The 26,115-nt window shown below is 56.4% G+C and overlaps 2 protein-coding genes across 3 annotated transcripts in view; both read right to left on the bottom strand.

The window, feature by feature from the left end:
* CAMK2A (calcium/calmodulin dependent protein kinase II alpha) overlaps positions 1 to 14,089 on the bottom strand; it is a 34,153-nt gene extending 20,064 nt beyond the window's left edge. For both annotated transcript variants that reach the window (XM_083872016.1, XM_083872015.1), the window contains exons 1-5: positions 13,938 to 14,089; positions 8,316 to 8,410; positions 5,340 to 5,399; positions 1,686 to 1,740; positions 1,365 to 1,430 (exon numbers count right to left, since the gene is read on the bottom strand). In XM_083872016.1, coding sequence (XP_083728142.1) covers positions 1,365 to 1,430; positions 1,686 to 1,740; positions 5,340 to 5,399; positions 8,316 to 8,410; positions 13,938 to 13,999 — 338 coding nt within the window. In that variant the 5' untranslated portion in view covers positions 14,000 to 14,089. The remainder of the gene's footprint in view (positions 1 to 1,364; positions 1,431 to 1,685; positions 1,741 to 5,339; positions 5,400 to 8,315; positions 8,411 to 13,937) is intronic.
* Positions 14,090 to 20,936: 6,847 nt separating this feature from the next.
* On the bottom strand, positions 20,937 to 23,708 carry ARSI (arylsulfatase family member I; the record flags this gene model as incomplete). The annotated part of the gene is made up of 2 exons (XM_083871987.1): positions 20,937 to 22,338; positions 23,389 to 23,708. The coding sequence occupies 2 exons, from the start codon at positions 23,706 to 23,708 to the stop codon at positions 20,937 to 20,939; spliced, it is 1,722 nt and encodes a 573-aa protein (XP_083728113.1).
* Between the last annotated feature and the right edge of the window lie 2,407 nt (positions 23,709 to 26,115).

Raw genomic sequence — 26,115 nt, forward strand, 5'->3', positions numbered from 1 at the left:
AGAGCTTTTGGACACCAAGTAATGGTGTGCAGGAGTTATGGGGACACAGCTGATCCCATGGGGACCCCACAGGAGTAGCACTGGAGGCAGAGAGCTGTAGACCAACAGTGGAACCACAATACCAGCAAACCCAGGCAGAGCAGGTGTGCTCTGTGCAACCTTTGCTCCAGCCCCATTTCCCTGCTCTCCTCTAATGCAGGTGGCTCTGCTGTGTCTGCTTGCTTTCTATCTAGTTCATTACATTCCAGCTCTGTTGTGTGCGTGAGACAGGAAAGAAAAGGACAGAGGCACTGATTGCTTCTGCTCCAAAGAAGCTTGTGTGCAAGGCAGAAGGTCTTTATTTACATGTATTTTATTTTATTTGTATGACACTAATAAGTGGATGGGCTATAAGTGGATTCAGTGCAGGCAGCCCATTAAAGGAGATTGTTTTCTGCCTAGAAATAAAGGATATTTCCACGCAGAGAGGTAGTGTAGAGTTTTCACCACCTTGGACATACATACAGGCTATGCTTAGCCTGGGGGCAAAGCCAAGAGGCACAGTGATATCTGTGAAAGAGACTGGAGAGGGCCAGATCATATCCCCTCAAAAGAATGATAGTACTCATTTTCAAAAGAAAGATAATACTGTCCCCTGGATGAACTTCAGGGACCAAAGGGGTGGCTGAAATGGCTCTGCAGAAGGTACCTGGAAAGTGCCAGTGAGAGTATGGGAGTGAGCAGAGCTCCAGCACAGCCTGTCTTGACTGCTCCTCCTCAGTGCTTTCAAGTGGCAAATGGCAGAGAAACACTTGCAGATGGCTGAAACGCAGCTCCCGGGGGAAGGAGTGACATCTGCAGGGTGTCTGCGCTATCATGGCCCTGACTGGCCACCAGACTGGTGCTGGGTTTCCTCCCTGCCAGCCTGGGGAGCCCTGGTGCCCCCAGACCAGGCAGTCCTGATGCCCCCAGACCAGGGAGCCCCCAATACCCTGTTCATTTACAGTGAGGTCAGATGTTGGCTATCCCAACATCCCAGGGAATGAGGATGATGTGGGCAATGGCTGGGAGCCATCTGAAGGTCTCTTCCAACCTACACATTCTGGGATTCTATGATTCAAAGTGGAAACCAGTCCTGTGGCAGCACATGGACTTCTTGGCACAGGAGTTGAGTGAGTTAGAAAGAGAATTTTGGGTGTGTGTTTTTTTTTTTTTCACCAGAGTTCTGGTCTATGAGTATGTGTTGCAGAGTAGCTGTAAAACACCTCCTAGTACAGAATGAGCTGGTGTTGCAGGAAGCCAGTCATGTAGGACCCTGGGAGGGAGCAGCTTATGGGAGAAGGGGACACCTGGACACCTCCTGTCCCCTCCACAGCCTGGCTCACCTGGCATCCGCTTCGCTGTAGTACTCCCTGGCCACAATGTCCTCAAACAGCTCCCCGCCAGTGACCCTGCAGAGAACAGGGGGAGCTGGATTGACAGACAGCTCACTCAGCCTTGGCAAGCCCCCCAAAAATGTCACTGCAGCATGCATGGCAGGAGAACTGGGGGTGCAGCACAAGGACCTGCCCTCTGCCCGGCTTGGGGGACCCGAGTTTGGTTAAACCCAGCCTGCAGAAAGGGCTTGGGTGAGGTGGAGGTCACATCACCCTGGGGGAAGCACAGAGCTGCCTGTGGGTTGGGGGATGCAGTGAACCATTACTCACAGGTCAAATATCAGGTAGTGGTGGCCCTCTTCAGAGATGCTGTCATGGAGCCTCACTGCAGCAGAGACAGAAGGGTTATGGGCTACACCTGACTCCCATCCCACTCCCTGAGAGTGCCTTTGCCCCCCTCTGGGCACAAGCAGGAGCTGGGGAAGGGCACACTATGGCTGGGTGGAGGGCCCCAGCCATGACCCCAGCCTGGGGCCGTTGTGCAAGGCTCAAAGATCACATCCAAATCGGGGACTGCCCCGGGGCTGCACCTGGCCAGGGTTCCAGGCAGCTGCTGAGCTATCTTGGGCACTGGGCAGGCTGCAGGCATGGGTGTCCCCAGTCCCAACAGGAGAGGTGCCCAAGCAGAGGGAGAGCTCAGCAGGGAGCTGAGCTGACAACTCTGGCACCCACAGGGCTTTTTTTTTATTTTCTGCTCATGACCTTCCATTTCTCCTTGGGAGTCTCCACGGGATGAATTTCCCCAACTCCTGGCACTCTCTCCTCTTGGGCACACCTCTTGCCACGTACAAAAACCTGTCACCCTGCAGCTGCATGCTGGTTATTCAGGCTCAGATCCCTGCTCACACTTAGCAGGCAGATGTGCAGCAAGGGGACAGGCACAGAAACAGGTAGGGTGGATAAACAGAGACTTGTCCAGCATCCTCTGTCCCCCACTTCGTATTTTGTTTGATTCCCTTGAGGCTATGAATATTTAATGCTCTCTCTCACTGGGTTTCAGGCTGATACAACTTCCAGCATATTTGAGAATGTTGGGAATCAGGGAGGAAAAAAGAAACATTCAGGTGAGAGATTTTGTGGGAGTTTTTACTCCTAGCCCCTTTTACTGCATCTAAATCAGCTGAGCCCTATATGGAAACATCCTCCAGACTCAGTGTGAGCCAGGGGAGATAACAACCCCAGCAGTGAGCACAGACACTGCCCTGTGTCACTCTTATCTGTCAGGCCAGCAAACACCACTTTGCTGGTCCTTTTCCTGTCTCCAAGCTCTGTGGGCCAATCCAGTGGCTGCCAAGATCATATTGACAGCAGCGTCACCTCACCTGGCCAGGGCATAGAGCAAACGAGGTCTGATGGGCTTTCTGTCTGTCTCTCTTTTGGTCTTGACTACTGACACAACTTGCTCATCTTATTCTGCAATTATCCCTCCCCACTACTGGCCTCTACAGGCATCCTCTGTGCTCCAACATCTGTGTCTGCTCCGTTTTTCTCCAACATACAGCCCCAGCTTTTCTGCCTTCCTCTGCTAGAAGAAACATATTTCCTCCCGTTTCATCTCGCCTGGGAGGCGTTTGGGGGTATCACTCCTGCAATCCCACAGAAGCCAAAGTATTCTCAGGGGGATTAGGTGAGTTTGGTGTGGATAGAGCCAGCATAACCATAAGCATATGGTCCAGATATTCCCTGCTTGGGGAAGTCCCAAAGCCTGTGGCTGCCAGGAGCCAAGAAGGTATAAGAGGGAGCTGCTGCTCTAAATATAGCTGGATCCTACAAGTATCTGTTACTGACCATAGTCAGAGAGAGCTGCACTGGCCAAACCACTCCAGCTCAGAGCTGAGAGCCAAGGCAGGAGCAGGACACAGCTTCAGGAATGAGAATTGAAGTACCAGGAGTTCAACCTCCCGAGCAAGGTACAGCCAAAGCTTTCCTAATAAAGCAAGACTTCCCTGAATGGAAAGAGCTTTCCCTAGTATATCACCCAGTGCTGTGAGGTCCTGGGCCTGCCCTTAACTGCCCATGCACAGCTTCCCGTGTGAGGCTCTCCAGCAGGCACAGTGCAGAGCACAGGTTGGCTCCTCCAGGAACTGCAGCACGGCATTCTCATGGGACATGGAAGGAGCCCACCTTGCTGCAGGGAACAAGAGGACAGCAAAGCCCTGGGCAGCTGGGGTGCTTCTCCCCGGGCAGGGCTGGACAAGGCTGTTTTGCCTCATCCAGCAGCAGTGCCTCCTCTTCCTCAGCCCGGCTGCTCTGCAGTGGCACCGCTCGCTCCAGCTCCTGTGTGGGTAACGAGCCGCCTTTGCTGCACGGAAGGGAAGCTGCAAGCCCAAGTTTCCAGGCAGCAGGAGCAGTGGAGGGGGTGAAAGGAAAGAGGGTGTGGGGTGGGGGGTGGAGAAGAGACTCCTGGGTATAAATAGCAGCAGATTGGGCTTAGCATCGCATGCTGTTAACCCATGCCAGCCTTTGCAGCTCTGAACCTGCCAGGTTACAGCCAGACAGCGAGGGGTAGTGTAGGGATGGGGGACAAGGACAGCGACAGGTGAGGTGTTTCGGTCCCCGGAGACCTTGACAGCCCCATGGGAAGGTGATGGAGAGGGAGGGGTGAAAGACAGTGGTGGGAAAGATCTGTGGCCAAGCTGGGAGCCTGGGGATCCTGCAGGTGCCATCCTGCAGGTCTCATGCGGTGAGTTCCTCCGGGTTTGGTACTTCTTCCTATTCAAACACTTTGCACTGTGTTTCCTTCAGGTCGCGGCAATCCCTGCACGTATTTTGGTGCTAACAGGAGGCAGGGCGCCCCGGAGGGACCCCTGCAGGACAGCTCCTGGTCCTGCTGGAGCAGAGGCTGGGGAATGCTGCAGGGTCCGGCGCCCCGGCAATGGAGGGGAGACCTGCCACGCAGCCGTGTGCCCGAGACAGATGGAAGCTGACAGTCTTTTTTGGAACTGAAATATTTATGGGACAGGAGCCACATGGCTCGTCCCAGTGGCCCTGGATCTAGCTCCCTGGATCTGCTGCAGCAGCTCCTGGGGAAGGATGGATCCAGGTCACCGGAGCAGTGAGGGGGACAGGGAGGAGCTCAGCCACAGGGGATCCCTCCCTCCCAGCTCCCGACTGTGGGTTGAGAGGGCTGCAGAAACCACCAAATGCTTTCCCAAAAGCTGCAGGATCTCATTGGGGTAGGTACATCCTGGGGTACAGCAGAAGGAAGAGGGGGTTCATCCAGACCATCCACAGGGATCGAGAGCCTGCATCAGCATCACTTTCAGGATGGAGTTTTGGAATTTTTTTGGATTTTTTTTACTGCAGTTTTTTCCCCTCCCCTCTCTCTCTCTTTCTCTCTCTCTCTCTCTCCTTCTGGCCTATTTTTGTCTTTTGCAGGGGCTCAGGAGTTTTCCTGAAACAGCTTTTCCGAAGGAGGCTACTTTCAGATGGACGGTCGGTGGGAAAGTCTTCGCTTCCCCCCCGCCATCGCTCCTCCCACACGCCCCGCGCTGCTGCTGCTGCTGCTCCGAGCTGCAGCCGCTTTTTGGAGCATGCAGAGGAATACGGCACCCGAGCGGGGGGAGAGCAGTAAAAATAGCCTCTTGCAGTCTCCCGGGGCTCCGCTTCTCCCTGAGGGAGCTATGGCCAAGTGGGTTAGTCCGGACCTACTTCAGTCCCCCTATGCCCAGTGGGGGCCTTTTTTCCCCATGACCCCGTTTGAAGATGGTGTTTCCCATGAGGAAGAGGAGGGATGGCTCTGCAGATCAACCAGGCAGGACGACACCAAGCCCTTCTCAGCCTCTGGGACAAACAGTCCATGCTGCTGCAGACAGGGCTGGATTATGGATGGAGACCCCCTAGCCGTGGCTGGGACATGGGAGGGCCAGTGGGCAGCAGAGCCAGGTATGGAGCACCATCAAGGGAGGTGCAGGGTGCACTTACCAATGTTGGGGTGCTTCAGGAGACGGCAGATCCGGGCTTCTCGTTCCAGCTTCTGGTGATCTGAAAGAGGCAACGGCCCTAAATTAGGATCTGAGGAAGGGAATCAGTGGCTCTCAAAGGAGGTGTTGGCACAGGAAACCTGGGGGGACAGAGCAGCTTTTTTTTTGCTAAGCGTTATGGATTTTGGGATAAGTTCAGCATCGGGGGCCAATGGGCACTATCCCAGCACAGATGCAGTCCCTGGCTAAGCCCCCTAGGCACTGATGCCATGGGCAATCTTGAGTTTGGAATGATCTCTTACTCTCCCCTCTCCCTTCTCTTTGCTGAACAATCTCCGATCACCTCCCAAATACCCTGGATTTGTCTGGGTTATCCTTGCTGGCAGCGCTGTTCCTTTTTCTCTTATTCATCCAGGCACAGGCAATCAGCCAGGACATTTCTGGCCCTGCATGGTACAATTTGAGCAGTTGAAGGCAGAGTGAACCAGTGAGAGGTGTCAGGATGAAATGAGGCTATGGGCTTCACTCCCCCTCGCCATCGTCAGCCATTCCACACCAGGGCTTTGCTCTCCTACACTGCAGAACCCTATCTCAGAACTGGTGCCTATCTCCAAATACAGGAAGCACAGGTCCCACTCCCCAGCTTTCAGCAGGCTTGGGGATGTGAGACAACAGAGCTCTGGGCAAAGTAAGTTGAGCTGAGCCAAAAAATCCTCCACCCTGGGACAGCTCAGAATGAATCTGCAAATCATTTTGTTTCTTCCTCTGCGCTTCTCTCCTTGCTCACACCTGACCCAGCCTCCCTGCGTGGAGGTGCCTGACTGGAGGCATTTTGTGCAGGAACTCAGCAGCCAGGACAAGTGAGGATATAATTAGGGCTGCTGTCTCTCAGTGCTATCACTGCTACCTGGCAGGTTCACACCCCACAGTCTCGCTCTGCATCAAACCAAACCTGGGTGTCTCCAACCACTGAGACATGAAAGCAATGCAGCCCCTTCTCCGTGGGGCTGCAGCCTTCCCCAGGACTCAGTATCCTGCCCGAGAGGCACCCTGGGGCTTGGGGTGAGTTTTGCAGCCTGTACTCTGTGAGCTGAAGGCTGAGATAACCTTGGTGGCCTCATTCAGCTCCCCACATCGTTTCCCCTGATGGGTGACAACCTTCCCAGGGTGGGACAGGGTGACAAGGAGAGGTTGGAGTTCAAGCTGTTCTCACAACTAAAGTCCATTGTGGGGTAGATGATGGGGAGGGGATGGAGGGACAGTGTGGCCAGTGGGGCAAGCACTTCTCTGGGGAGATGGATTACAGCCTCTCCTACCCCACAAACCCAGCTCCTGCACACACCCAAACCCCATTTTTCTTCCAGAATCTCCAGCATCTTTACTCCTCCCCTCTCTGTGTTGGCAGCCAGGAGGATGTCTAAATAAACAGACCATGACTGGGGATGTTTTATAGCTTCTCTCACCTTCACCCCACTTCTCTCGTTTTGCTCTTTGTTTCTGGGGAAGTGCCCTCCTCCCTGCCAGCACTGCAGAAATGGGGGGTTCCAGACCATTAGCCAAAATCGCTGGTAATTCCAGCTGGCAGAGCAGGGAAAATCACCCCAGTGAATCTTCTCCAGGGGACTGCTGGGCACTGCAGGGACAGCACAAAACCCCGGGAGAGAAAGGAGAGGGGCAAACTGCTGGAGGAGGCGAGCGGAGGCAGGAGGGAGCAAGGGGAGGGTGGCTCAATCTGCTGCTCCCAGCAGCCCTGAAAACTGGGAGGCGTTTGCCAGCTGGGGTACACGGGCAGGAGCCAAGGGCTGAGCCCAGCACTGCACACCCTGCCCAGAGCCCAGCCTTTGGCTTTGAAGGAAGAAAACCCCTGAAGAGGAGCAGGGGTCAGTGCTGGAGGACCTGAGGGGCTCAGTGCCTGTGCTGTGCCGCTTTGGCAGCACTGTGGGAGAGGTACTGCGACATACTGGTTTAATTCCAGGTCAGAAAGGAGCTTGTCACTCTTCTCTGCATTTCAATTTTGCCTTCGGAGGTCAGCAGTGGAACTGGGAGAGACACCGAGGGAGGTTAATTAAACCCTCCTGGCAGGGTGCTTCCTCCCAGCACACATCCTGCATTCCCGACAGCCAGGGAGGAGCCGGAGCAGGGACATGGCATCTGCTGCCTCATCCTTTCAGTCCACCTCATCACCTCTGCCAGGTGCCTGGGGCCAGAGGGGTCCCTGGCATGGAGCAAGGGCTGGTTGATGACTTCTGTGCTGGCTCATCTCAGCCTCACTCTGAGGAGCAGTCAGGACAGACCCACCAGGACAGACCGGCCAGCACCTCTTCCAGCAGCAAACAGCCAATGTGCTTCACCAGAGCAAATGGCAGTGAGGGGTGAGGGCCCATTTCCAGGTAGAAATTAAGTCAAACCCCCACCTGAAGGGACATTCCCCTTTCATTGATGGAGGTATATGAGTAAGAAAGCTTACAGACCCCAGAGCAGGGATGGGGTGTCAGTGGGGGTCCTCTCAGAAGGTTATGCTCCCAAAATAACTGTGCTACCCTGCGCCCAGAGCTGGCAGTGGTCTGACCTATTGCAAGGCTGTAAAACCATCATTTGGCTGCAATGTGTGTGCAGGGTGGTGGTGGGGTCTCAGGGACAGAAATGGGGTCCTCTGGCTCCTGAGGCAGATTGGGGTCTGGGAGTTCCCCGAGCCTTGGCACAGCCAGGCTGATGATGCATCCGTGTGGTCAGATGGGATGTGGCGAGCAGCCACCAAAGCACCTCCTGGCACCTCCTCAGGATGTTCACCCCATCCACAAGGAGCTCAGTGTGTACTGCAGCTGGGACAGGGTGGGATGAAGGGGTCCTCATCACAACCAAAGACCCCCTCACTTCATTCCACATCAAAGGCATCCCCCCATGCAGAGGGGACAAATTCCCCAGTACATGAGCCCTGCTCATCTCATGCCTTCCCTAAAACACCCTCAGTACTCACCTCGAGCAGAGAGCTTCTTGGTATTGATGATCTTGGCTGCATACTCTTGTCCTGCCAACACCTTCACGCATCTCCGGACAATGGAGAAAGCGCCCCTGGGAACAGAAGAAGCCAGAGGTGAACGGGCACAGCTCAGCTCTCAGGTGGGTGTGGGGTGTGGGGCAGCCACAGCATGGGGGCAAGGATGAGAGTGGGGACAGGTGCTGACTGGGGCAGGGACTCGGGCAAAACATGGAGGGGTCTCAGTCGGCTTCCCTGCACCACTGTCCTTGAGGAATGATGAGAGGAGGCACATGCAGACCTAGAGATGAATGTGGGTTTCTCTCCTCTGTGCTCCTCTAGGACACCCCAGGCACTGTGCACTTTTCCTCCTCTTCCTCCTGGCTTTGCCCTACCTGTTGCCAGGAGGGAAGGAGCAGTGATTTACGGGGGGCACTGGTTCCCAAGGGAAACTGTGATGGCTGCAGCTGCCACATAGCTCTCGGCCACTCCAGTCTGTGTGGCTCTGCCTGTTCTAGACCTTTCAGTCACAGCAAGACTTGGCAGCTGTGACTATTACCAGATCCCCCTCCCTGCCAAACTGTCACCCAGGCAGGGACAGACCAGGGGACCCTGTGAAGATGGAGGCCAGCTGGACAGGGATGGATGCTGTTGCACCTTGCACACGCATGAGCCAACGTGCAAAGCTCTCCTGGGGTCTGGCAGGTGAGCAGGCACGAGTGCTTGGGACACTCCAAAGACTGCTGTCTGCCCTGGTACCCCATAGCTCAAGCCCTCCCAGCTCGTGGCACTGCCAGTGCCAGCGCAATGCTGGGAGCTGCAGCACTGCAATCACACACACATGCACGCTCCAGCCCTGCTGAGCACAACCTTTGTGCCAGGTTCTCTTTCCTGCCAAACCTCTCCAATCGCTAAAATAACAACTATCAAAAGCAATCCCACCTCCTGCCCCACCTTCCCCCACTCCCCTTCACCCCACTCCAACTCCCTGCCGAGGAATAAAAGGCCGCGGGCTGGCGAGAGCGGCGGCTAATTGATTTTAGCGGCGGGGGTGGGTGGAGACGGGCAATTTGGGTTTGAATGTGATTTTTAGGAGAGCAGGCGAGCAGCGGGTGTGGAGGGATGGGGATGGAGCCCCAGCAGAGCTGGCAGCCCACGCACCCAGTGCTGCCGTGCAGAGCATCGCTCACGGCACGTGCCAGGCAGAGTTGGGGGAAAACATCCTGGTGCTTCCCAGCTTCCCCGTCCTGCCATTTAATCCTGGCTGCTGAAAGAGCTGAGCTGTTAATAGCCCTGAATCCTGGGGAAGAATTAACTGGAAAGGGTGGGCGAAATGTTTCATATCCAGCTTGCCATAGGTAGGCAGACCAGAGCTATTGGCAGTTCTGTGGTCTCGCTCTCTTCATCCTGCTGGGAACCCCTCACTGGGTAGGGTTTGTGGGCTCCTGTGGATCCCTCATCTTCTCTATTTTTTTCCCTGAAGATGTGTGTGATGTTTCTGCAGTGGCAGGACAGTCTGCAGCAGAGAGTGCAGCAAGCAGGGATGTCTCTCTGCCCCAGCTTGGGGTTTCACTGCAGAACCCAGCGTGAGGCATGAGGCTGGAGGTGTCCCAGATCCACCGGAGGCTGGGGACCGATGGTCACTCCTGGTCCCAGTGTCCACAGCCACTTGCTCATCTATTTATTTCAATTGAACAGCAGAAAGCGGAGAGACATGGGAAATGGCTATTTCACTCTCCCAGCTGCATTCCTGGCTTTTGGCTCCTCCAGACCTTCCTAACAGAAACCAAATGTCTATTTGTGGTCTGTAAAACTCTGTGTGCCTGGAGGGTGGGTGGAACATGGAACACTGGATGCAGGTGCAGGATACCCAGGGGTACAGCATGCTTGCCATACCCCATCCTTGTTACAGTTGGGTCCTTCAGTGGGTCTGCATTGGCCAGGAACCCTCCACATTGGGTGTTTGACACCCAGCCAGGCTCTTCTCCCTGTGCCAGGCTGCTCCCTTGCTACTCAGTCCCACTGTAGGATTTTTCCAGCCTAGGGGAAAAGAAAGCCTCCCTTTGCTCCATCTAAATACAGCATCTTCATGGCAAAGGCAGCATCCCCTTCCACACCAGGGGCTCATGGAGCACTGCAGGCAGTGCTGGGGGGTGCCAGGGAGGGAACTCAGCCCCTCTGAGCTGCAAGAAACCCCTCTGGAAGGAAGGAATCATGTCCTGTTCCCTGGCCATGGGCAGCAGCATGACCCTTTGCTCCCAGAGTCCTGGGTCTTTGGATGGGGATCACCCCAACCCTGGTGACAGCTGGGAGCCCCCATCTCTGCCTGGCTTGGATGAGGCAGCGTGTCCCAGTCTGAGCAGGGTACAGTTACATCACCTGCAGGACCAGGGGTACGGACCGTGTCCTTGTCACCTGCTGGCTGCCAGCACAGGGTGATGTTGGACCCACAGCCCAGCTCAAGCCCTGTCCCTGCAGCCCTGAGCCCTGGCACTGCTGAGCTCCAGCCCTGCAGCCTCTGTACCTGGGTCCTTAGGCCAGGCATGACCCCATGCCTTGTCCCCACGGCCCTCCCCACCAGCTCAAGCAGTGGCTCTGCCACCAGGATGCTCCGCTTCTCCCTTTTTCACACCTTCCCTGCCAGCGCCCGGCTGTGCTGCTGCCGCCCTCCCTCTCTTCAACACCTCCTCCTCCTCCGAGGCATTTTATCTCCTTTCTAGAGAGAAGAGTGTGGGCTGGGGATTTTTTGTTCCTCCATTTTTTTAAATTTTTTTTTTTTCTTTTTAATAAGCCCCCTCTCCTGCAGCTTCGGGAGCGGAGGGGCTGATCCTACGGCTCGGCACGGTAATTGTCTCCAGCCTCTCCCTGAACCTGCTGCGGGGGCGGATTTGGAGGCGCCGATGGAGCTGCACTTCATGTTTGTCCTACTCCGGGGGGCCGTGGGCAGGATCCTCTCCCTGTCCCCCCCGCTGCCCCCCGCCCTCCGCCCGATTCCCTCCTGCACGCGTGGGGGATCGGAGCAGCCCTTCACTTGCTCAGCTTTGCAGGGGCTGCCGCAGGAGTGGGTTTTCCCCAGCTCCGTGTCCCCCGCTCGGGACAGATGTCCTCCCATGCTTGGAAGGTGCAGGGATGTGCCAAGGGTTTGCGCCCTGCCGGGCACATTCTGCAGATCTCCCTCTCCATGTCGGCCTGTCCCCAAAGCCCCACCGTGATGCTCCCATTAGATGTGTGGCATCTCAGCCCTCCACCTGCCCGGCTGTCAGGATGGGTGAGAGCCGAGGAAACGGCAGAGAAACAGGGTGGGTGCAGCAGCCTGGCACCCCGACCTGCCGCCCTGCCAGCCGGGCTGGGGACACACCGTGTTCCCCACAGAAGACTGCCCCAGTCCCTTGGGGACAGCAAACTCAAGATGGACCCTCTCTGCTCTGAATCCTTGCAGGACGCTGCTCCCTGCCAGGGTCTGGTGCGGGGAGAGCCGCTCTGCCCAGCCCTGCCAGGACAGACCCACCCCGACTGGCACCGGGAGTGTCTCTCCGGAGGAGGAACGACACTTCCCAGCTCGAGCAGCTGCCGCAGCAGAGCAGAGGTGCAGCACTTCGTCCTCATTTCCCTCTCTGAGCCCATGAAGCAGAAATTTCCCCGTGGGAAACCGCTGATTTTTGAATGTGCCAGGATGTGCTGGAAACCATCCCAGTGGAAAATCCCCAACCAGCCCCACATCACCTTGGCTAAGCTGGTGAAGCCCCTAACTCGGCAACACCTCAGTGCTGCTGTTGTACCTGCCCTCTTGAGTGGAAGGAAAAACTGTGGGATGCACCAAGCTGGGGCTGCTGCCCCTGCATCACCCCAGGTCTGGGGTGGTCGGGGGCGATGCTCTCGGGGGCTGGTGAGCTGCTGCGCCAGCTTTGCTCCTTTATTCCTGTTAAAATGCATGTGTCCAGGTGGTTTTACACCACAGTGCTGGGCAATGCAGGCAGCCCCGGAGCCTGAGTGCTCAGCCCTCCAGTCAGCACCCACCCAGCAAAGCATTGCAGCCCAGATATCTTCAGGAGCCCTCCTGGTCCTCCCCATCACTCCTGGCCTGCAAACTCCCCTCCATATCCCCACAGCCAGCTCTGCCCAACCAGAGCCCCACAGCCTCACCGCAGGCATCGAGCAGCCACTGCCTCACCTGCCCATCCCCTGCCACCACCACAAAGCCTAGAGCCCTGAAAAGCTGAGAAAAGACTGGAAAATGCAGGTCCCACATCCCACCTTACTACCAGCTCCTTGGCGGGTGCCCATCCCCCTGCCTGCAGTGCCAGCTGGGGCAGTCCCCACCACAGGGACCCACTCCCCAACCCAATCCCCTGCTGTCCACCAGCCCCTCTCTGTCACCCTGATGCCACAGGGATAGATGTGAGTGTTCTGGGATGGGGTGGGGGGGTCCATTTGCCTCCACAGAGTTGCACTTTGTAGCAGCACGCCGGTGCCACAGTTTGGCTGGGGACTCTGGGCAGCATTCAGCCCAGCCAGCACAAAGTCCTCCTGTCTCAGCCTCTCCATTTCCCCATCTCTGCTCTCTCCCTTCTCCCTCACCCGCTTATAACTCACCCACGTGCATGTGGGCACACTCTTAGGCACAGGCTGCTCTGTGCCTGAGTGATGCAGGGCTCTGGGGTTGGAGCATCCCTGTGCCTACAGATGGACAAAGCTTCCCCTCTGGAGCACAGGCACCCTGAGCCCACCACACCACTGCCAGCCACTCCGAAGGGACGGCAGCCACACGGCCCAGATTTACCCACCAGCTCCAAAAAAAAGGCACAGAAACCAAAACAGAGGCACATGTCTGCTCACTCTGCGCTCGTTTTATAGCCACACACTGGGCGGGACGTGGAGCATCCCTCCACACGGGGAACCTGGGATCCCCTGCTCCACCCTGGGGTGCTCAGTGCTCCCCAGGATCCCCTGGCTGTGCAGAGGCAGTTCTGTTTGCACACACACACACACACATGCACTGATCCAGGCACACGCGATGACACCTGGACCAGAGGGGCTGAGCCCTCCCTCGCAGGAAAGCAGGGTCAGACAGGGCTGGGGCTCACCCGCACTGGGACAGGGCTGGGGAATATCCTGGATCTTTCCAAAAGCCACCAGGATTCTCTGGGGGCTGCCAGGCAGACTGGATCTCCTGCAGGTCTAGTCAAGCCCCAGTGAATCCACACAGATAAATTCCCTAAAGAAATGTGAGGGGTGCCCACTGCTTTGGCTTTCCTCCTCAGCTGTTCTGTACCTCCGCCCGGCTGGAGAACTTCCCAAGGGAGCTAGCAGCCTTCTTTTCTGCGAGCAGCTTTTCCATAAGAGGGGCAGCCGAGCCTTTCCCGGGCAACTCCAGACCTCTGGAGTGTCCCAAGCCCCCAGCCAAACACTCATCAGCAGCCCCTGAACTCAGGTAGGGACAGAGAAGCAGGTCTGGGGCTGGGAACCCCCATCCTCACTCGCGTGCCCTCTCCGATTCCCTCTGCATTTCTCTCCATGCCCACCTCCTTTCCCTCATCTCCAGCAGTTCCCAGCACCGCTGAGTCCCTCTCCCATCCAGGGCACAGCCCCGCTCCGAGCATCCCAGCCCCATCTCCAACTTACTTGCCCAGTTCCTCAAAGAGCTGGTACTCCTCAGTGAAGCGATTGCAGGTGATGGTGGCCATCCCGAGGGGCTGGAAATGCTCCCTCCCGGTGCAGAATTTGGGGCAAGCAGCTCTCCTCTCGCTCCCTCCCTCTCCGTGTGCTCCCGGGGCTCTCTCCTCGCTGAGGTAAATAAGGGAATATATTTGATTGACAAGCCCAGAGATAATGATGAGGGCAATTTGTCTTCTCAGCTTCACAAGCCTTCGTCAGCATCCCCGTCCCCATGGTGACCACCGCTGCCAGAAACGCCCTGTTTCTGTTGCCAGGGCAACTGCTTCCCAAACCCGCCGCCCTCCGTGGGGACCAGGGCCCTGCTGGGGACCCGGCCCGGGGGCTGCCCGGGGGTCACCCACCTGCTGCCGAGGGGGGGGTTATCTAAAATACAACTATTAAAGGCAAATTAAAGGCTGTGGCGGTGGTAAAATAATTGGGGCAAAAAAGGTTTCCATGGAAACCGTGGTTTCCATGTTGCAGGAGGATGCTGTCACCCCAGCAACTGTTTATCACCCCCCCTCCCAAAAAAAAAAAAAAAAAAAAAAAAAAAAAAAAAAAAAAAAAAAAAAAAAGCCCCACTGGTACCAGCAGCAGCATTCCTGGGGGCCCTGGGGGCTGTGGGATGGGGACACGCTGCGGCGGGAGAGAGCAGATGGAGCAGAAGTGTGTCAGGAGAAGCTGAAGAAACCATGGCAGGTCCCCAGGTCCCCACACTGTCCTGCCTTCAGCCAGGGTCCCCAGAGGGGCTGGCCCCAATCACACTGTAGAGGGGGCTGGCTGCTCCCCACTCCCCCCTTTGCTACTGTGTCCCCACAAGGGCCCTGGGGTTCCCATGGAGCAGCTCCTGAGGGTCTCCCCCAGAGAGGGACAAGCAGCCTGGCCTGAAGCTCAGCTAGAGGGGAGCAAAAAGTCTGCATCCTGGGGTGCTGTGTCACTGTGATGCACAAGACAGGGTAGAAAGGGGGGAGTTTCAAAGTGGGAATAGGAAGAAGGTCTGGCTCCCCAGTGCTTGGACTTTTTGTTGCTGAGTTGCCTCCCTGCTGTGCTGAACATAAGAAAGCACAATAAGCACAATAAAAGTGGAGTTGTGAGGTCCAAAACCTCAGGGAAGGGGTTTCCCTCTGAGTCCCCATCAGCCCTCACTAGGGATCCAGCACCACCCTCTCTATCTACATCACCCCTTGCACTTTCCACCTGCTGACTTCCCCCAGAAGAGCTTTCTACTAAGCTTTTGTCCCATTTCTGGATGATTTTGCAGCAGCAGGACCCTCATCAAAAGAGTAAAAAGGGACTCCCCGGGCTGGCTGGGAGAGCATTGCCTTTGGCAGCTGAGATGGATTGAGTTCCCTTTCAGGCTGCCATGGAAGGGTTAAAAGGAAAAAAAAGGTTCTAACCAGACAAAAATAGGGAGAAATCTTTGAGAGGGGAGAGAGGAGGAGCAGAGAGGGAGAGAAGAAAGGAGGTGGAAGTGGAGGAGGACAGCAAGTGGCGGAGTGAGGAAGAGGAGGGGGAGGAGGAGAAAGGTCTAATGGCTTTTCCATTAATTGCACCATTACCCACCTTCATCCCCACATTGCATCCCTGCATCCAGCCTCCCGCTCCTGTCTGGTCCCAGCAGGAGACCCTGGTAGCAGAGCAGAGACTGGTTCCCAGTCTTGGGTGGGCACAGGGATGGGCCACAGTCCCCAAGGGCTGATGACCTCCAGACCCACCCTGGCCATGCCCTGACATGGGCAGAGCACACCAGGCACCCTCACTCGAGGTGCAGGCAATGCCCATGTGCCATCTGTGCCCTGGGGACACGATGGTCCCCAAAATGCCTCCATGCATCTGCACAACTCCTCCCCATGATGCTCCCACAGAAAAGGGGGTTTCATTCCCCACCCCAGGGCTGTGCCAGGAGTGGGGGGGCTGCCGTGGGGGCCGGTGCATCCGGATGTTTATGGGAGTGCTCTCCTCCTCCAGCGTTTTGCTGCCAGCCCCCAGCAGCCCCCTGGAACCCTAGAGGCAAGAGCAAAAGCCCCCCACTCCTGAGACCCCGTGGACGCCCGTGGGCAGCTCTGCGCCCCTGCCTCACTCCCACCTTCCTCCCACCCGCGCTGCTGTTCGTGTCCCCGTGAGCTCCGCAATGTGACCTGCCCCCTCCCCGTGCCCACCCCCACATTGCCACACGTGCTCAACCCCACACGCGTGACTCTGCGTGCTCCCGGAGCCAGGAGGAGGGATCTGTCCCTTCCTTCCCCCCCGGGGCCCCTGCTGCACCCCTGACACCCCAAATCCCTCACCCGGGCAGGGGGTGATGGCAAAGCCCTCCATGAGGACCCTGCCTCCCTCCCCAGGGTTCTCCTGCCTGGCAGAGACGTGGCTCTCCAGGAAAAGTTTCTCCCTCTCTGCTCTTCTCTCTCTTCAGATTTTTTTTTTTTTTTAATTTTCCTCGACATTTTTCCTTCTGAGGGTAAGGGGGTGTCAGACTTCTGCATGCTAAACATGCTCTGTTTTGCTGATAATGTTTTCCCAAGCAGGAACTGCTGTGTGGTCCAAATCCTGGGTGCCTGGGGACAATCCAAGGGGAGCAGGAGCTCTGGGTGGAACCTTCCACCTCTGGGCTGGGGGCTCCCCTGTAGAGGGGAGTAGTCCCAGCCCTCTCCTAGAGGCCTCAGGATATTCTTAGGAGGTGCCTGTTCCCAGCCATCCCAAGATATGCTCCTGCAGGGCTTTGGGAGCCATGCTGCTCTCCTGCTGCCGTGCTCGGGTCTGGCCACCTGATGGAGACCTTCATCCCCAGTGCTGCCCTCCATCACTAGGCTGCCTCTCCAAAAATGCATCCTGCTCTCCACACGCTGCCCCAGCTCTGCCTGCAGAGCTTTGGTTTCTGCATCCCAGCACGGGCTGCCCGAGGGTGGGCACCCAAGGTCGGATGCTGAACCCCAGACACGCTCAGGAAGGATCCACGTGTCCTGGAGGGCCTGCAGCAGCTGACCCTGCTCCCAGGGGATGGGGCTTGCAGCAGTGCCTCACACACCAAACCAGCCGGGCTGCCAATTACCTATTGCAGAGATCCCAAAATTACTGGGACAGCTTCACATGCAAGCTGGGGTCTGGGGGATGCTCAGTTGCTGTCCTCTGGGAAGCTGAATTTGGGGTTATTTTTAGATAAGATTATAAATACCGTGGTGAGGAGAGCTGATTTACATTTAGGGCTGTGTTTGCAAACGTGCCCTGTCCCTACGGGCCCAGCACTTGCTCCTGCAACCACAGGAAGCTGTTTTTGCCTGAGACAGGGTGTCCTCAGTGCCACCCACTCCCCAGCAGCAGGGTTCATAGACAAAGACCCTCCTGTGGACATGTCCATGATACTTGGGGACACTCAGTAGGTGCCATGTGGCTCCCTGGAACCATCGTGCACTGGATCTGAGTAGGAGGAACCTGCAAAACAACACGTCCTCAGATCACTGGCATGAGAAAGGACACAAGTGCCTCTGATGCAGAACTCCTGACGTGCTCAGGGTGCTCTGCCAGTCTTCCACTGGGGCAGTTTGCTGGGATGCCCATCCCCTGTCCTGGTACCGGGCTTGCCTCTCTCGGGTGGGAGTTGCCTGTGGGGCTGGAGAGGCCCTGACGTACCTCCAGTCCTGCCTCACACATCCCATCCCTATTCCATCCCCATCCTATCCCACTCCCCTCCTCTTCACAGCCCAGCCCAGCCTAGCCCAGCCCCACCCTCCTCTTATCCTCCTCCCCATCTCTATCCCATCCCAACTCCATTCATTCCCAGCCCATCCCCTTCCCACTCGCTCCAGCCAGCAGGATGGAAACAGCCAGGGTGGAGACAGCCAGTCCATGCCGACAGAGGCAGCCACCGCTCCCCCATCCCTGATGGCCCCCGGTGCATCCCCCTGCCCCATCCCTCCCAGGTCCCCATCCTATGCCCAGCTCCTGCTGGGCTTTGGAGCTGCCTGGGGCTTGCCAGGCGCTTTGAAGGGAGGTTGGGAAGGAGGGGAGCCTCAGCCTGTCTGTGAAAACACATCTCCCGAGTGCAGGGAACTCCACCGCCTGAGCATCGCTCCAGCTGCATTAACTCCTTGGCAGCCAGAACACACACACAACCCCAGGGGACTTCAGCTCTCTGAAAACATGGGATTTTGGCACATAGCTGCATTTTTTCACAGCACAGAACATTAATGAACTTTGCTGTGATGAGGAGAACACGTGGCAGCAGCTGCATCTCCTTTCCCAGCCCAATGTTCAGACACAGAACAGCTGGAAGGAGTGGTGAAGCCTCCACTGCTGGAGGCTTTGCTCTCTCCAAGCACCCAAAGATGCTCCTGACTATTTCTCATCTTTGTTTTCAGGGACTAAGATATTCCTTCAGCTGTTTCTTCTTGTAAAGATTCATAATCTAACTCTTTTTAATTAAAATACAGATGACAGCAGATCCACCACTCTGGCCAGGCTGACTGCAAACCCAGCATCAGCCCAGCAGATCCAAACCTAGAAAGAGGAAGTGAGACCAGACAAACATTTTCATGTGGATGTTAGTAAAAGGGAAGGGAGAAAAATTGAGCATGTTTTCATGGAAATTTCCATTTTTGAAGAAAAAAAAAAAAATAAAAGAACGACTAAACTTGGATGCATTTATATAAATATGGAAATGAAAGCCGTTTCCCGAGCCTTGTCACCACCCCGTCCAGCCCTGCTCTCCCATTCCCTTCAGCACCAACTCTCCCTTAGCCAATATTTGTTCCCAAGCCCCTGCAGCATCACCCCCTGCTCTCCCCTGGCTTTGGCTCCACCTGCAGCAGCCTCTTCTTCTTCAGCAAAGTGTTGCTTTATTTTCAGCAACTGGTTGGCTTTGCCAAGTGGCAGCCGGCGCTGCAGCCCCGCTGGTGGTGCACATACCCAGGGACCAGGCTGGCTGATTTGAGGTAGTTTGAGAATGTGGAGCGTCCTCTTGGGGCTCACCTCCACCCAGGTGATGCCATGGGAACCAGTCCTCTTGGAGCAACATGCCGAGGGAGCAGGGATGGAGATGGGGCTGGTGGAGGAGCTGAGTCTCCTCTGAAACCTGTCCTTGGGATGTGCCTGCAGGGATGCAGGGAGCCAGCGGGGTGGGATGGCACGGTGATGGGCGTGTACCGAGCAGTGGGGACTGGCACACACATCGCCACACTCCAGCTTTTCAAACTCCTTCCCAGCTCTACAAGAAGAGGCCTCCTCTCTTCTGCCTTGCTGTCAGCTGGGGTTTTTTTTTTTTTTCCTTTGTTTCTGTAGAAAATCCCAATACCCCCAAATAATCCAGCTAAGAGTAAGGAAAAAAAAATACAAACATGTCATTGCATTTTCTTCCCATCCTCATCCCTCTCTCACACACAGGGCTTGAAAGCACACTGAAAGGTATTCAGTGTGCACGCTGCCAATTGTCACATCTTTCAATGACAGATCTTAAATGAATGTTATTTTGCAAGGGAGAAAGAGAGGGGGGGAAAAGAAAAAAAAAAAAAAAAAGAAAGCCCACACTGCTCATCCAAGAGCTGACAAGTCCTAACGGGCCTCATTTTCCAGAGACAAAAATAACTATTTTCAAAATTCACAGCAGGGCCTTCGCCTACACACGCTGCACCAAGAGAAACCTGTGGGGAGAAATGTAAAACACATTGTGTAAATGGAAATGCACCATGCATCCAAAACGATTTTAAAGCTATTTACCCCCTTCCATCCTCGCCAGCTCTCCTGCGAGCACACGTATGCGTGCTCGCACCCTGCTGAAGGCGTGGGGGCTCAGAGCTTTGCTGGCTTCCCTGGCCCCTGGTGGTCAGATGGGCTGGCTCCCCACGGACGAGGATGATGGGGAGGTGTTTTCCTCCTTTTCCTCCCCAAGTGTGCACTGCTGGGAAAGCAGGGCCCCTCTGCAGAGAGGGCATGCAGCACAGTGCTGGCAGGTGGGAGACATCCCCACCACATCATCCTCCACTGTGGCTTCAAAGTCCTGCAGCTACAAAACAGCAGACCAGCTTCTGCAGAAACCTTCTTGAGATCTTCCCTCTGCCCCAGGTTCAGCAATGGGATGTGGGGACAGGGACAGCTCCAGCACTGGGAAGGGGCAGACATGGCAAGTGGTTGGCAGGCTGGATGTGTAGGATTCATAGGGAGAAACAAGGGTGCCTAGAGGCTTGCACATGAGGGGGCTGTCCAGGCAAATTTTGGGTGAAAGACTCTGCTGGGTCGCTGACCCATGTGGAGTTCACCACCAGAGCGTGGGACAAACCTGCCTCCCAAATGTGAGGCCAAAGAGAACCACCTGTCCTCTGAGAGCATCCTCCATGGGCCACAGCTCCTCATCAGGGCTGCCCAGCCCCCCCAGCCAGTAGACAGGGGAAGCCATAGCCCCATGAAGTCACTGTAGCAGTATGACTTAGTCCAGCCACATTGATCTCAGGTCTGACATCCATGGTCAGGAATCCATCCCTCCACAAAAAAGCAATGTGGTCTTGGATTTGGGGCAGGCCCTCAAGTTCCCAGACCAAGAGCAAAGGTTGCAGCTGCTTGGCAGCAGAGACAGGAGTAAACAGAGGGAAATGGTGAGGGTTAATGTGAAGGCAGAGCCCCCCATGCCTCCTCCTGCCCTTCTGATGGCCAACACTTAAAGCTCATGATTGGTTGCAGAATCCTTGAGGAAACGGTCTCTCTCTTTGGAAGGAGCTGTGCAGGGCCAGTCCAGCTCAGCACAGTCAATCACCACCACCAAGCACCTCAGCAGAGACCACATCGACCTTCCTCACCCTCTGGAAGCAATTCCCTGTGCCCACCACAGGGGAGGAGAAGGGTTTTGGAGTGAACCCTGGAGCAAGGGAGAGCAAGAGAGCACTGCCTCCCTGCCTGTCCTTGTCCCTTGCTCCCATCCCATGGCACTGCAGTCCAGAGCTCCACCCTGGCCAGGATGGGTGGATGCTGGGGAGTGTCCTGTCAGATGCGGTTGGACATGAGCCTGGTGTTCAGCTTGCGGAAGAAGGAGCGCAGCTTGCAGATCTTGCACTTCTTCTTCTTGTTCCTGCTTTTCAGGGGCTCCCGGCCGCCTTCCCAGTCCTCCCCATCCTCCTCACTGGCCCAAGGTCCCCAGGCACCGCCGTTGAAGTCTGGGTGAGCCCGGGGGTTCTCAGCAGGGTACCTCACCGGGATGGCCGTCCGGTTGTAGTGCACCAACCTCATCAGGAGGGTCCTGACCACGTCTGGGCGCTGCTCTGACAGGTCGTAGCGCTCATAGGGGTCAGCAGTGATGTTGAAGAGCCACACGGACCTCCTCGGACCATCAGTGAGACGCTCCAGGTTCCACCAGCTCCCGGGGAAGTTGGTCAGGGTCTGTGGGGGTATCCAGTCACTGTACCCTGGGTCACCAGTGAGGAGCTTCCACTCCCCAACTCGGATGGAAGCTTGCACAGCTGTGTTCCAGATGCCGAAGCCATCCTGCAAGGAGCCGTACTTGGCATGGTTGTACAAGGGATCGATGTTGTGCAGGATTTCAGTGCGTGGCGACTCCTTGCCCTCACTGATAGCAGGCCAGACATCATAGCCATCCAAGCCTTGGACATTGCTCAGGTTGCCCCTGGCCAGGCTGACCAGAGTCGGATACCAGTCTGTAATGTGAACCAGTGCCCAGCTTGTCCGACGCTTGCGCTTGATCAGGGGACTGTGGACAAAACCAATGCCACGCACTCCCCCTTCCCAGTACGTCCCTTTGCGACCCCGTAGTGGCCAGTTGCTTCCCCCAGAGAAGGTCTGCCCACCATTGTCCGTGGAGAACACGATCACACTGTTGTCATAATAACCATACTTCTTGAGGGCCCAGGTGATGTTCTTCACGGCCTCGTCCATGCAGGTCACCATGGCCGCGTACTTGCGGCGGGCGACGTTGCCCATGGAGCGGTAGCGGTAGATGTACTCCTTGGGGGACTGCAGGGGCGTGTGGACTGCTTGGAAGGCCACGTAGATGAAGATGGGCTCCTTGGGGCTGTGGGATGCCAGGATCTTGCTGACACGCTGGGCGTAGAGGAAGGTGGAATACTTCCCGCTCTGGTCCCAAGCCACGTCCTCCCCTTCGTGCAGGTCGTAGCCACAGACACCCGGCCCGTCGCAGTTGTCGTAGGTGTAGTAATCCACATTGCCTGTCAGGGAGCCCAGGAAGGTGTCGAAGCCCCGGCGAGTGGGCAGGCACTCCTTCTTGTAGAAGCCAAGGTGCCACTTGCCCACCATGTGTGTGGAGTAGCCGGCTTCCTGCAGCTTCTGCGGCAGGGTGACCTGGTCGAGGGGCAGACAGTTGGGCTGCCGAGGGCGGATGATGGAGTGCTGCAGTCCTGTGTGGATCTGGTACCTGCCAGGAAGAAGAGTCAGAGGAAAGCAATGGTGATGAGGAGCAGCACTGGATGAGGACCTGATGGCACTTTATGTGTTAGAGACCCCAAACAAATGCAGATCTCCATGTCATCCAACCCAACCCAATGAAGCAAGCTCCAGCCAGGGACAGGGAGCTCCTCATCCATCCATAAGAACCAAAATCAGATGCAAAGAACACAGAGAGAGGGTCAGTAGGCATCTCACAAAAATGGCACCAGAATTTGTCCCCACTGCTGCCAGCCTGAGGAGGTGGCTGGGGAGCACAAGCAAGTGGGTTCATAATGCCCCATCTGAATGTCCCCACCATCCCTGTGCTCCTCTGCTTTGCACACCAAAGATGTCTGCCACCCCCTCAAGAACCATCAGGACAGAAGGGAGGCCTTAGCTTGGACCCTGTTGGGCTCCAGCACCCCAGGCAGTAGGTGACCACATCCATAGGCACCTCCTTGGGGCCCACTCCTCAGCAGGAGGTGGACTAGTGGAATCTGCCTCCTACCTGCTCCTGTCAGTGAGTGCTGATCACACAGCACTGCTCCAGAGAAAGCTCCACCTATCCTAGAAGGCAGAACAGCCCAGGATAAAGGGCCTGACTGTGCTGCCATGGGAGAAGAGCAATGGAGAGACATCCAGCCTGTGCTGGCCAGTGCAGCACTGAACACTCATGCAGAGAGAGCACAGACCAAGGGCCTTACAGCAAATCCCCAAGGGCCAGTGTGTCAGGGACTGCCTGGGGACACAGCTCCTTGCCCAGCACCAAACACCTCCTAACAAGAGACCACCCTCTCCCAAAGTGACATCCATTACCCAGCAGCACACACATTTTTGCTCTTGCCATGTGCCACTATTTATCCTGTGTGGAAATCAACTGTTCACACAGGGAGCTTTCTAGAGAAATCCAGAGGAGGATCTCCATCCTCTCCCAATACACCAGGGCATCTGTATAACAGCCAGCTGGGGTTAAGCCCCTCAGACCTACAGAGGGGACCAAAGGGGGGCATGAGTAGGTTGTGAGCAGGCACTGGCTTACCTGCCAGTTATCAGCTGGCTCCGGGATGGGGTGCAGATGGGCTGGATGTAGTAGTTCTCCAGCTTCACACCCTCTGCTGCCAGCCTGTCCAGCGTCGGCGTCTGGATATCTGAGCCATGGTAGCCGATGTCGTGGTAGCCCTGGTCATCGGTCAGAATGAAGATGATGTGGGGTGGCCTGGTGAAGGTGGGAGGCAGCGGTTTCTCCATGGGGTCTGTGGCCACATCGGCCACCAAACTGGGCTTCATCCAGTCCCAAGATAAATAGCCAAAGCTGAGCAGGCTGACGAGCGAGAAACCCGTGAGGGCATAGACGGCCATCCCGAAGCACCGTGCTGCTGCCAAGGGAGTTACTGTCCCAGCATCGCCTCGGAGCCACGAAAACAGGAGGACTCCCCCTCCTCCAGGAGGGCTCCCTGACCTAGAGGATGCTCCCTGCGACCCCCGCAGCTGCTTTTGCGGGAGCAGCTTCCATCCAGGCACACTCGCGTGCACACAAAGAGCTTAATCCGCCGGGGCTGGGTTGCCTTCAGTCAAAGGAAAATAACCCTCGCTCTGCTCCAATCACGCACATCTGCACGGCAGGACGGGCTCCTCGCAGGGACTGGCGGCGGCCCGGAGCCGCTCACCAGCGTCCCGAGCGTTTGGAAACACTTCCTGGCTTTCTGGGGTTTTCTCCGTGGTGTTATTTCTTTATGAAGAGCTCCACAACATCCTCGTCAAAGAAAGTTACTGGCTTCTCGTCTGCTCCAGCCCTGCGTCTGCCCGGCTATCCAGACGGCTCGCTCGGGATAGGACGATCCTCGTCTTTAAACTCCTGCGGAAGAGGGTGCTAAAGTTCAAGCCCAGGGGTGCCGAGCTCTCCTCCTCACTCTCCGGGCAAAGAGCCGCCCTCTCCTTTTCCCAAGCTCCGCTCCAAGGCAGAGTCCCAACATCTGTCCAGGAGTTGGTCTAAGCCGCCAGGTTTATGGGGAGCTGCCGGCTTGGCCCCTCCCAGCTCAGCAGCTCCAGCAAAAAGCTGGGACGCCCCAGAGCATGCAGGGTCCTAAGCGTGGCATTCCTGAGCCACCGATGCTTCCCTCCCTGCTCGCTCTGAAGTGTGTGACACACGGATCAGGACCCTCGGTGGGATGCTCAGCTGAAGCCCCCGCAGCATCCAGCCCGGGAGGGCAGCAGGAAGGGCTGGATCTCTGGGAGAGATTGCTGGGGCCAGCTCCCCACACTGACAGGATCACCATCCAAATAAATCCTGAATAAGGAGAAGCTGCAAAAACTTGTTTGAACACTCACAGTGTTAATAAAACCACCCAAGGACTTGCAGAGCACTACAGAGTGGTGGGTGCTGCTGCACCCACTTTCCAAGTGGGGAAACTGGGGCAGTGAAGGGCCATTGTCACAGCCAGACAGGGGCAAGGTTTGGTGGGAACCAGAGACTCCTGCCACTGCAGGGGTACTGATCTGAGCTTGGGGTCCTGGGATAAGGAGCCAGTGCCCTGGTGTTTCAGGGGGCGTTTTGGCAGAGATGAGCAATGGCCCTGTGCAATTCCTCCTGCAGGGCCAACATTCATCAGGCATCAGGAAGCCCTCATGCCTGGTGTGCATCTTGTCCCCCTGCCATGCTTTCCCAGCAAAGGACATGGCCCAGAAAGGGGGATTTTGGTAGCACAAAAATTCATCCACCCCTGTCAGAGCCGGGAGCTGAGTCCTGTGGCTGTTTGCAGTCCCAAAAATGATGGAGACCTGAGGTACACTGGGCACCCCAATAGTCCCCATCCCAGCCACCCCACCTGCCTTTACAATTGCAGGACTGTGGTGGGGGCTCACTGGGGGTCTGGGAGGGCTCTGCCTTCAGAACTGGCTCAGAAGAGCAGATGAGACAGATGGCTCCAGGACCCCTACCTGTCCCCCTCCCAGATCCTGTCCTCTGGGTCTCCTCCCTGGGCTCCTCCCACACTCCCTGTCCTTCCACTGACCCCCCAGTCCCCAAGTGTTCCCCCTGCCCCACACCAGACTGCTCCCCAGGACCCTGGACACCATGGAGGAGTGGGCAGGAGGGATCATGAAGCTCTACACTCCCAGGGACTCCCAGGAACAGCAAAGGGAGGATGGGCTTCTCCCTCCTAGCTTTGGACACAGGCAGGGAGGATGGGGTCTAGGACAGGGACCAGGACAGAACCAGGGCTCAAGGGCTTGCAGGAGCACAGGGAGGGGTTCAGGGGACAGGAGCAGGAAGCAGGCATGGATAACTGTGTTCTGTACTTTTCCCTGCTGGCAGGAACCCCTGCTCACTAAACAGCTCAGAAGGGCTGGGCTAAACCCTTCAGTGAGGTTTGATTAATCCCCAGGGGTTCATCTCTCATTTTTTCCGCCCGCTTCTCTTCTCCCTTTCCCTCGCTCCTTCCCACCACTTGCCTTTCTTTTCTTCCCCAACACCTTTAGTTTTGAACAATATCCTCCTCTTGGAAAAAGCTGGACCTGACTGAAGGGAAATAGAGGTGGGGGATCCCTGTCTCCTGGGTCCTGTGTTCTCCTGTACACATGGCTCTGTACACACCCCGAACCAGACACAGAGTTATCGCCAGGGGCTGTAATCACAGCTCTTTCCAAATAATAAATAATGGTCCACTTGGGTGAGTATTACAGATGAGAGAGGAAATTGAAGATGTCAGGCCTGAGACATGGCAGAGAAACTGTGCTCAAGGCAACACAGATCACTGATAAACTATGT

The sequence above is a fragment of the Zosterops lateralis genome (genome assembly GCF_965231275.1).
Source record: "Zosterops lateralis genome assembly, chromosome: 14".
Lineage (NCBI taxonomy): Eukaryota > Metazoa > Chordata > Aves > Passeriformes > Zosteropidae > Zosterops > Zosterops lateralis.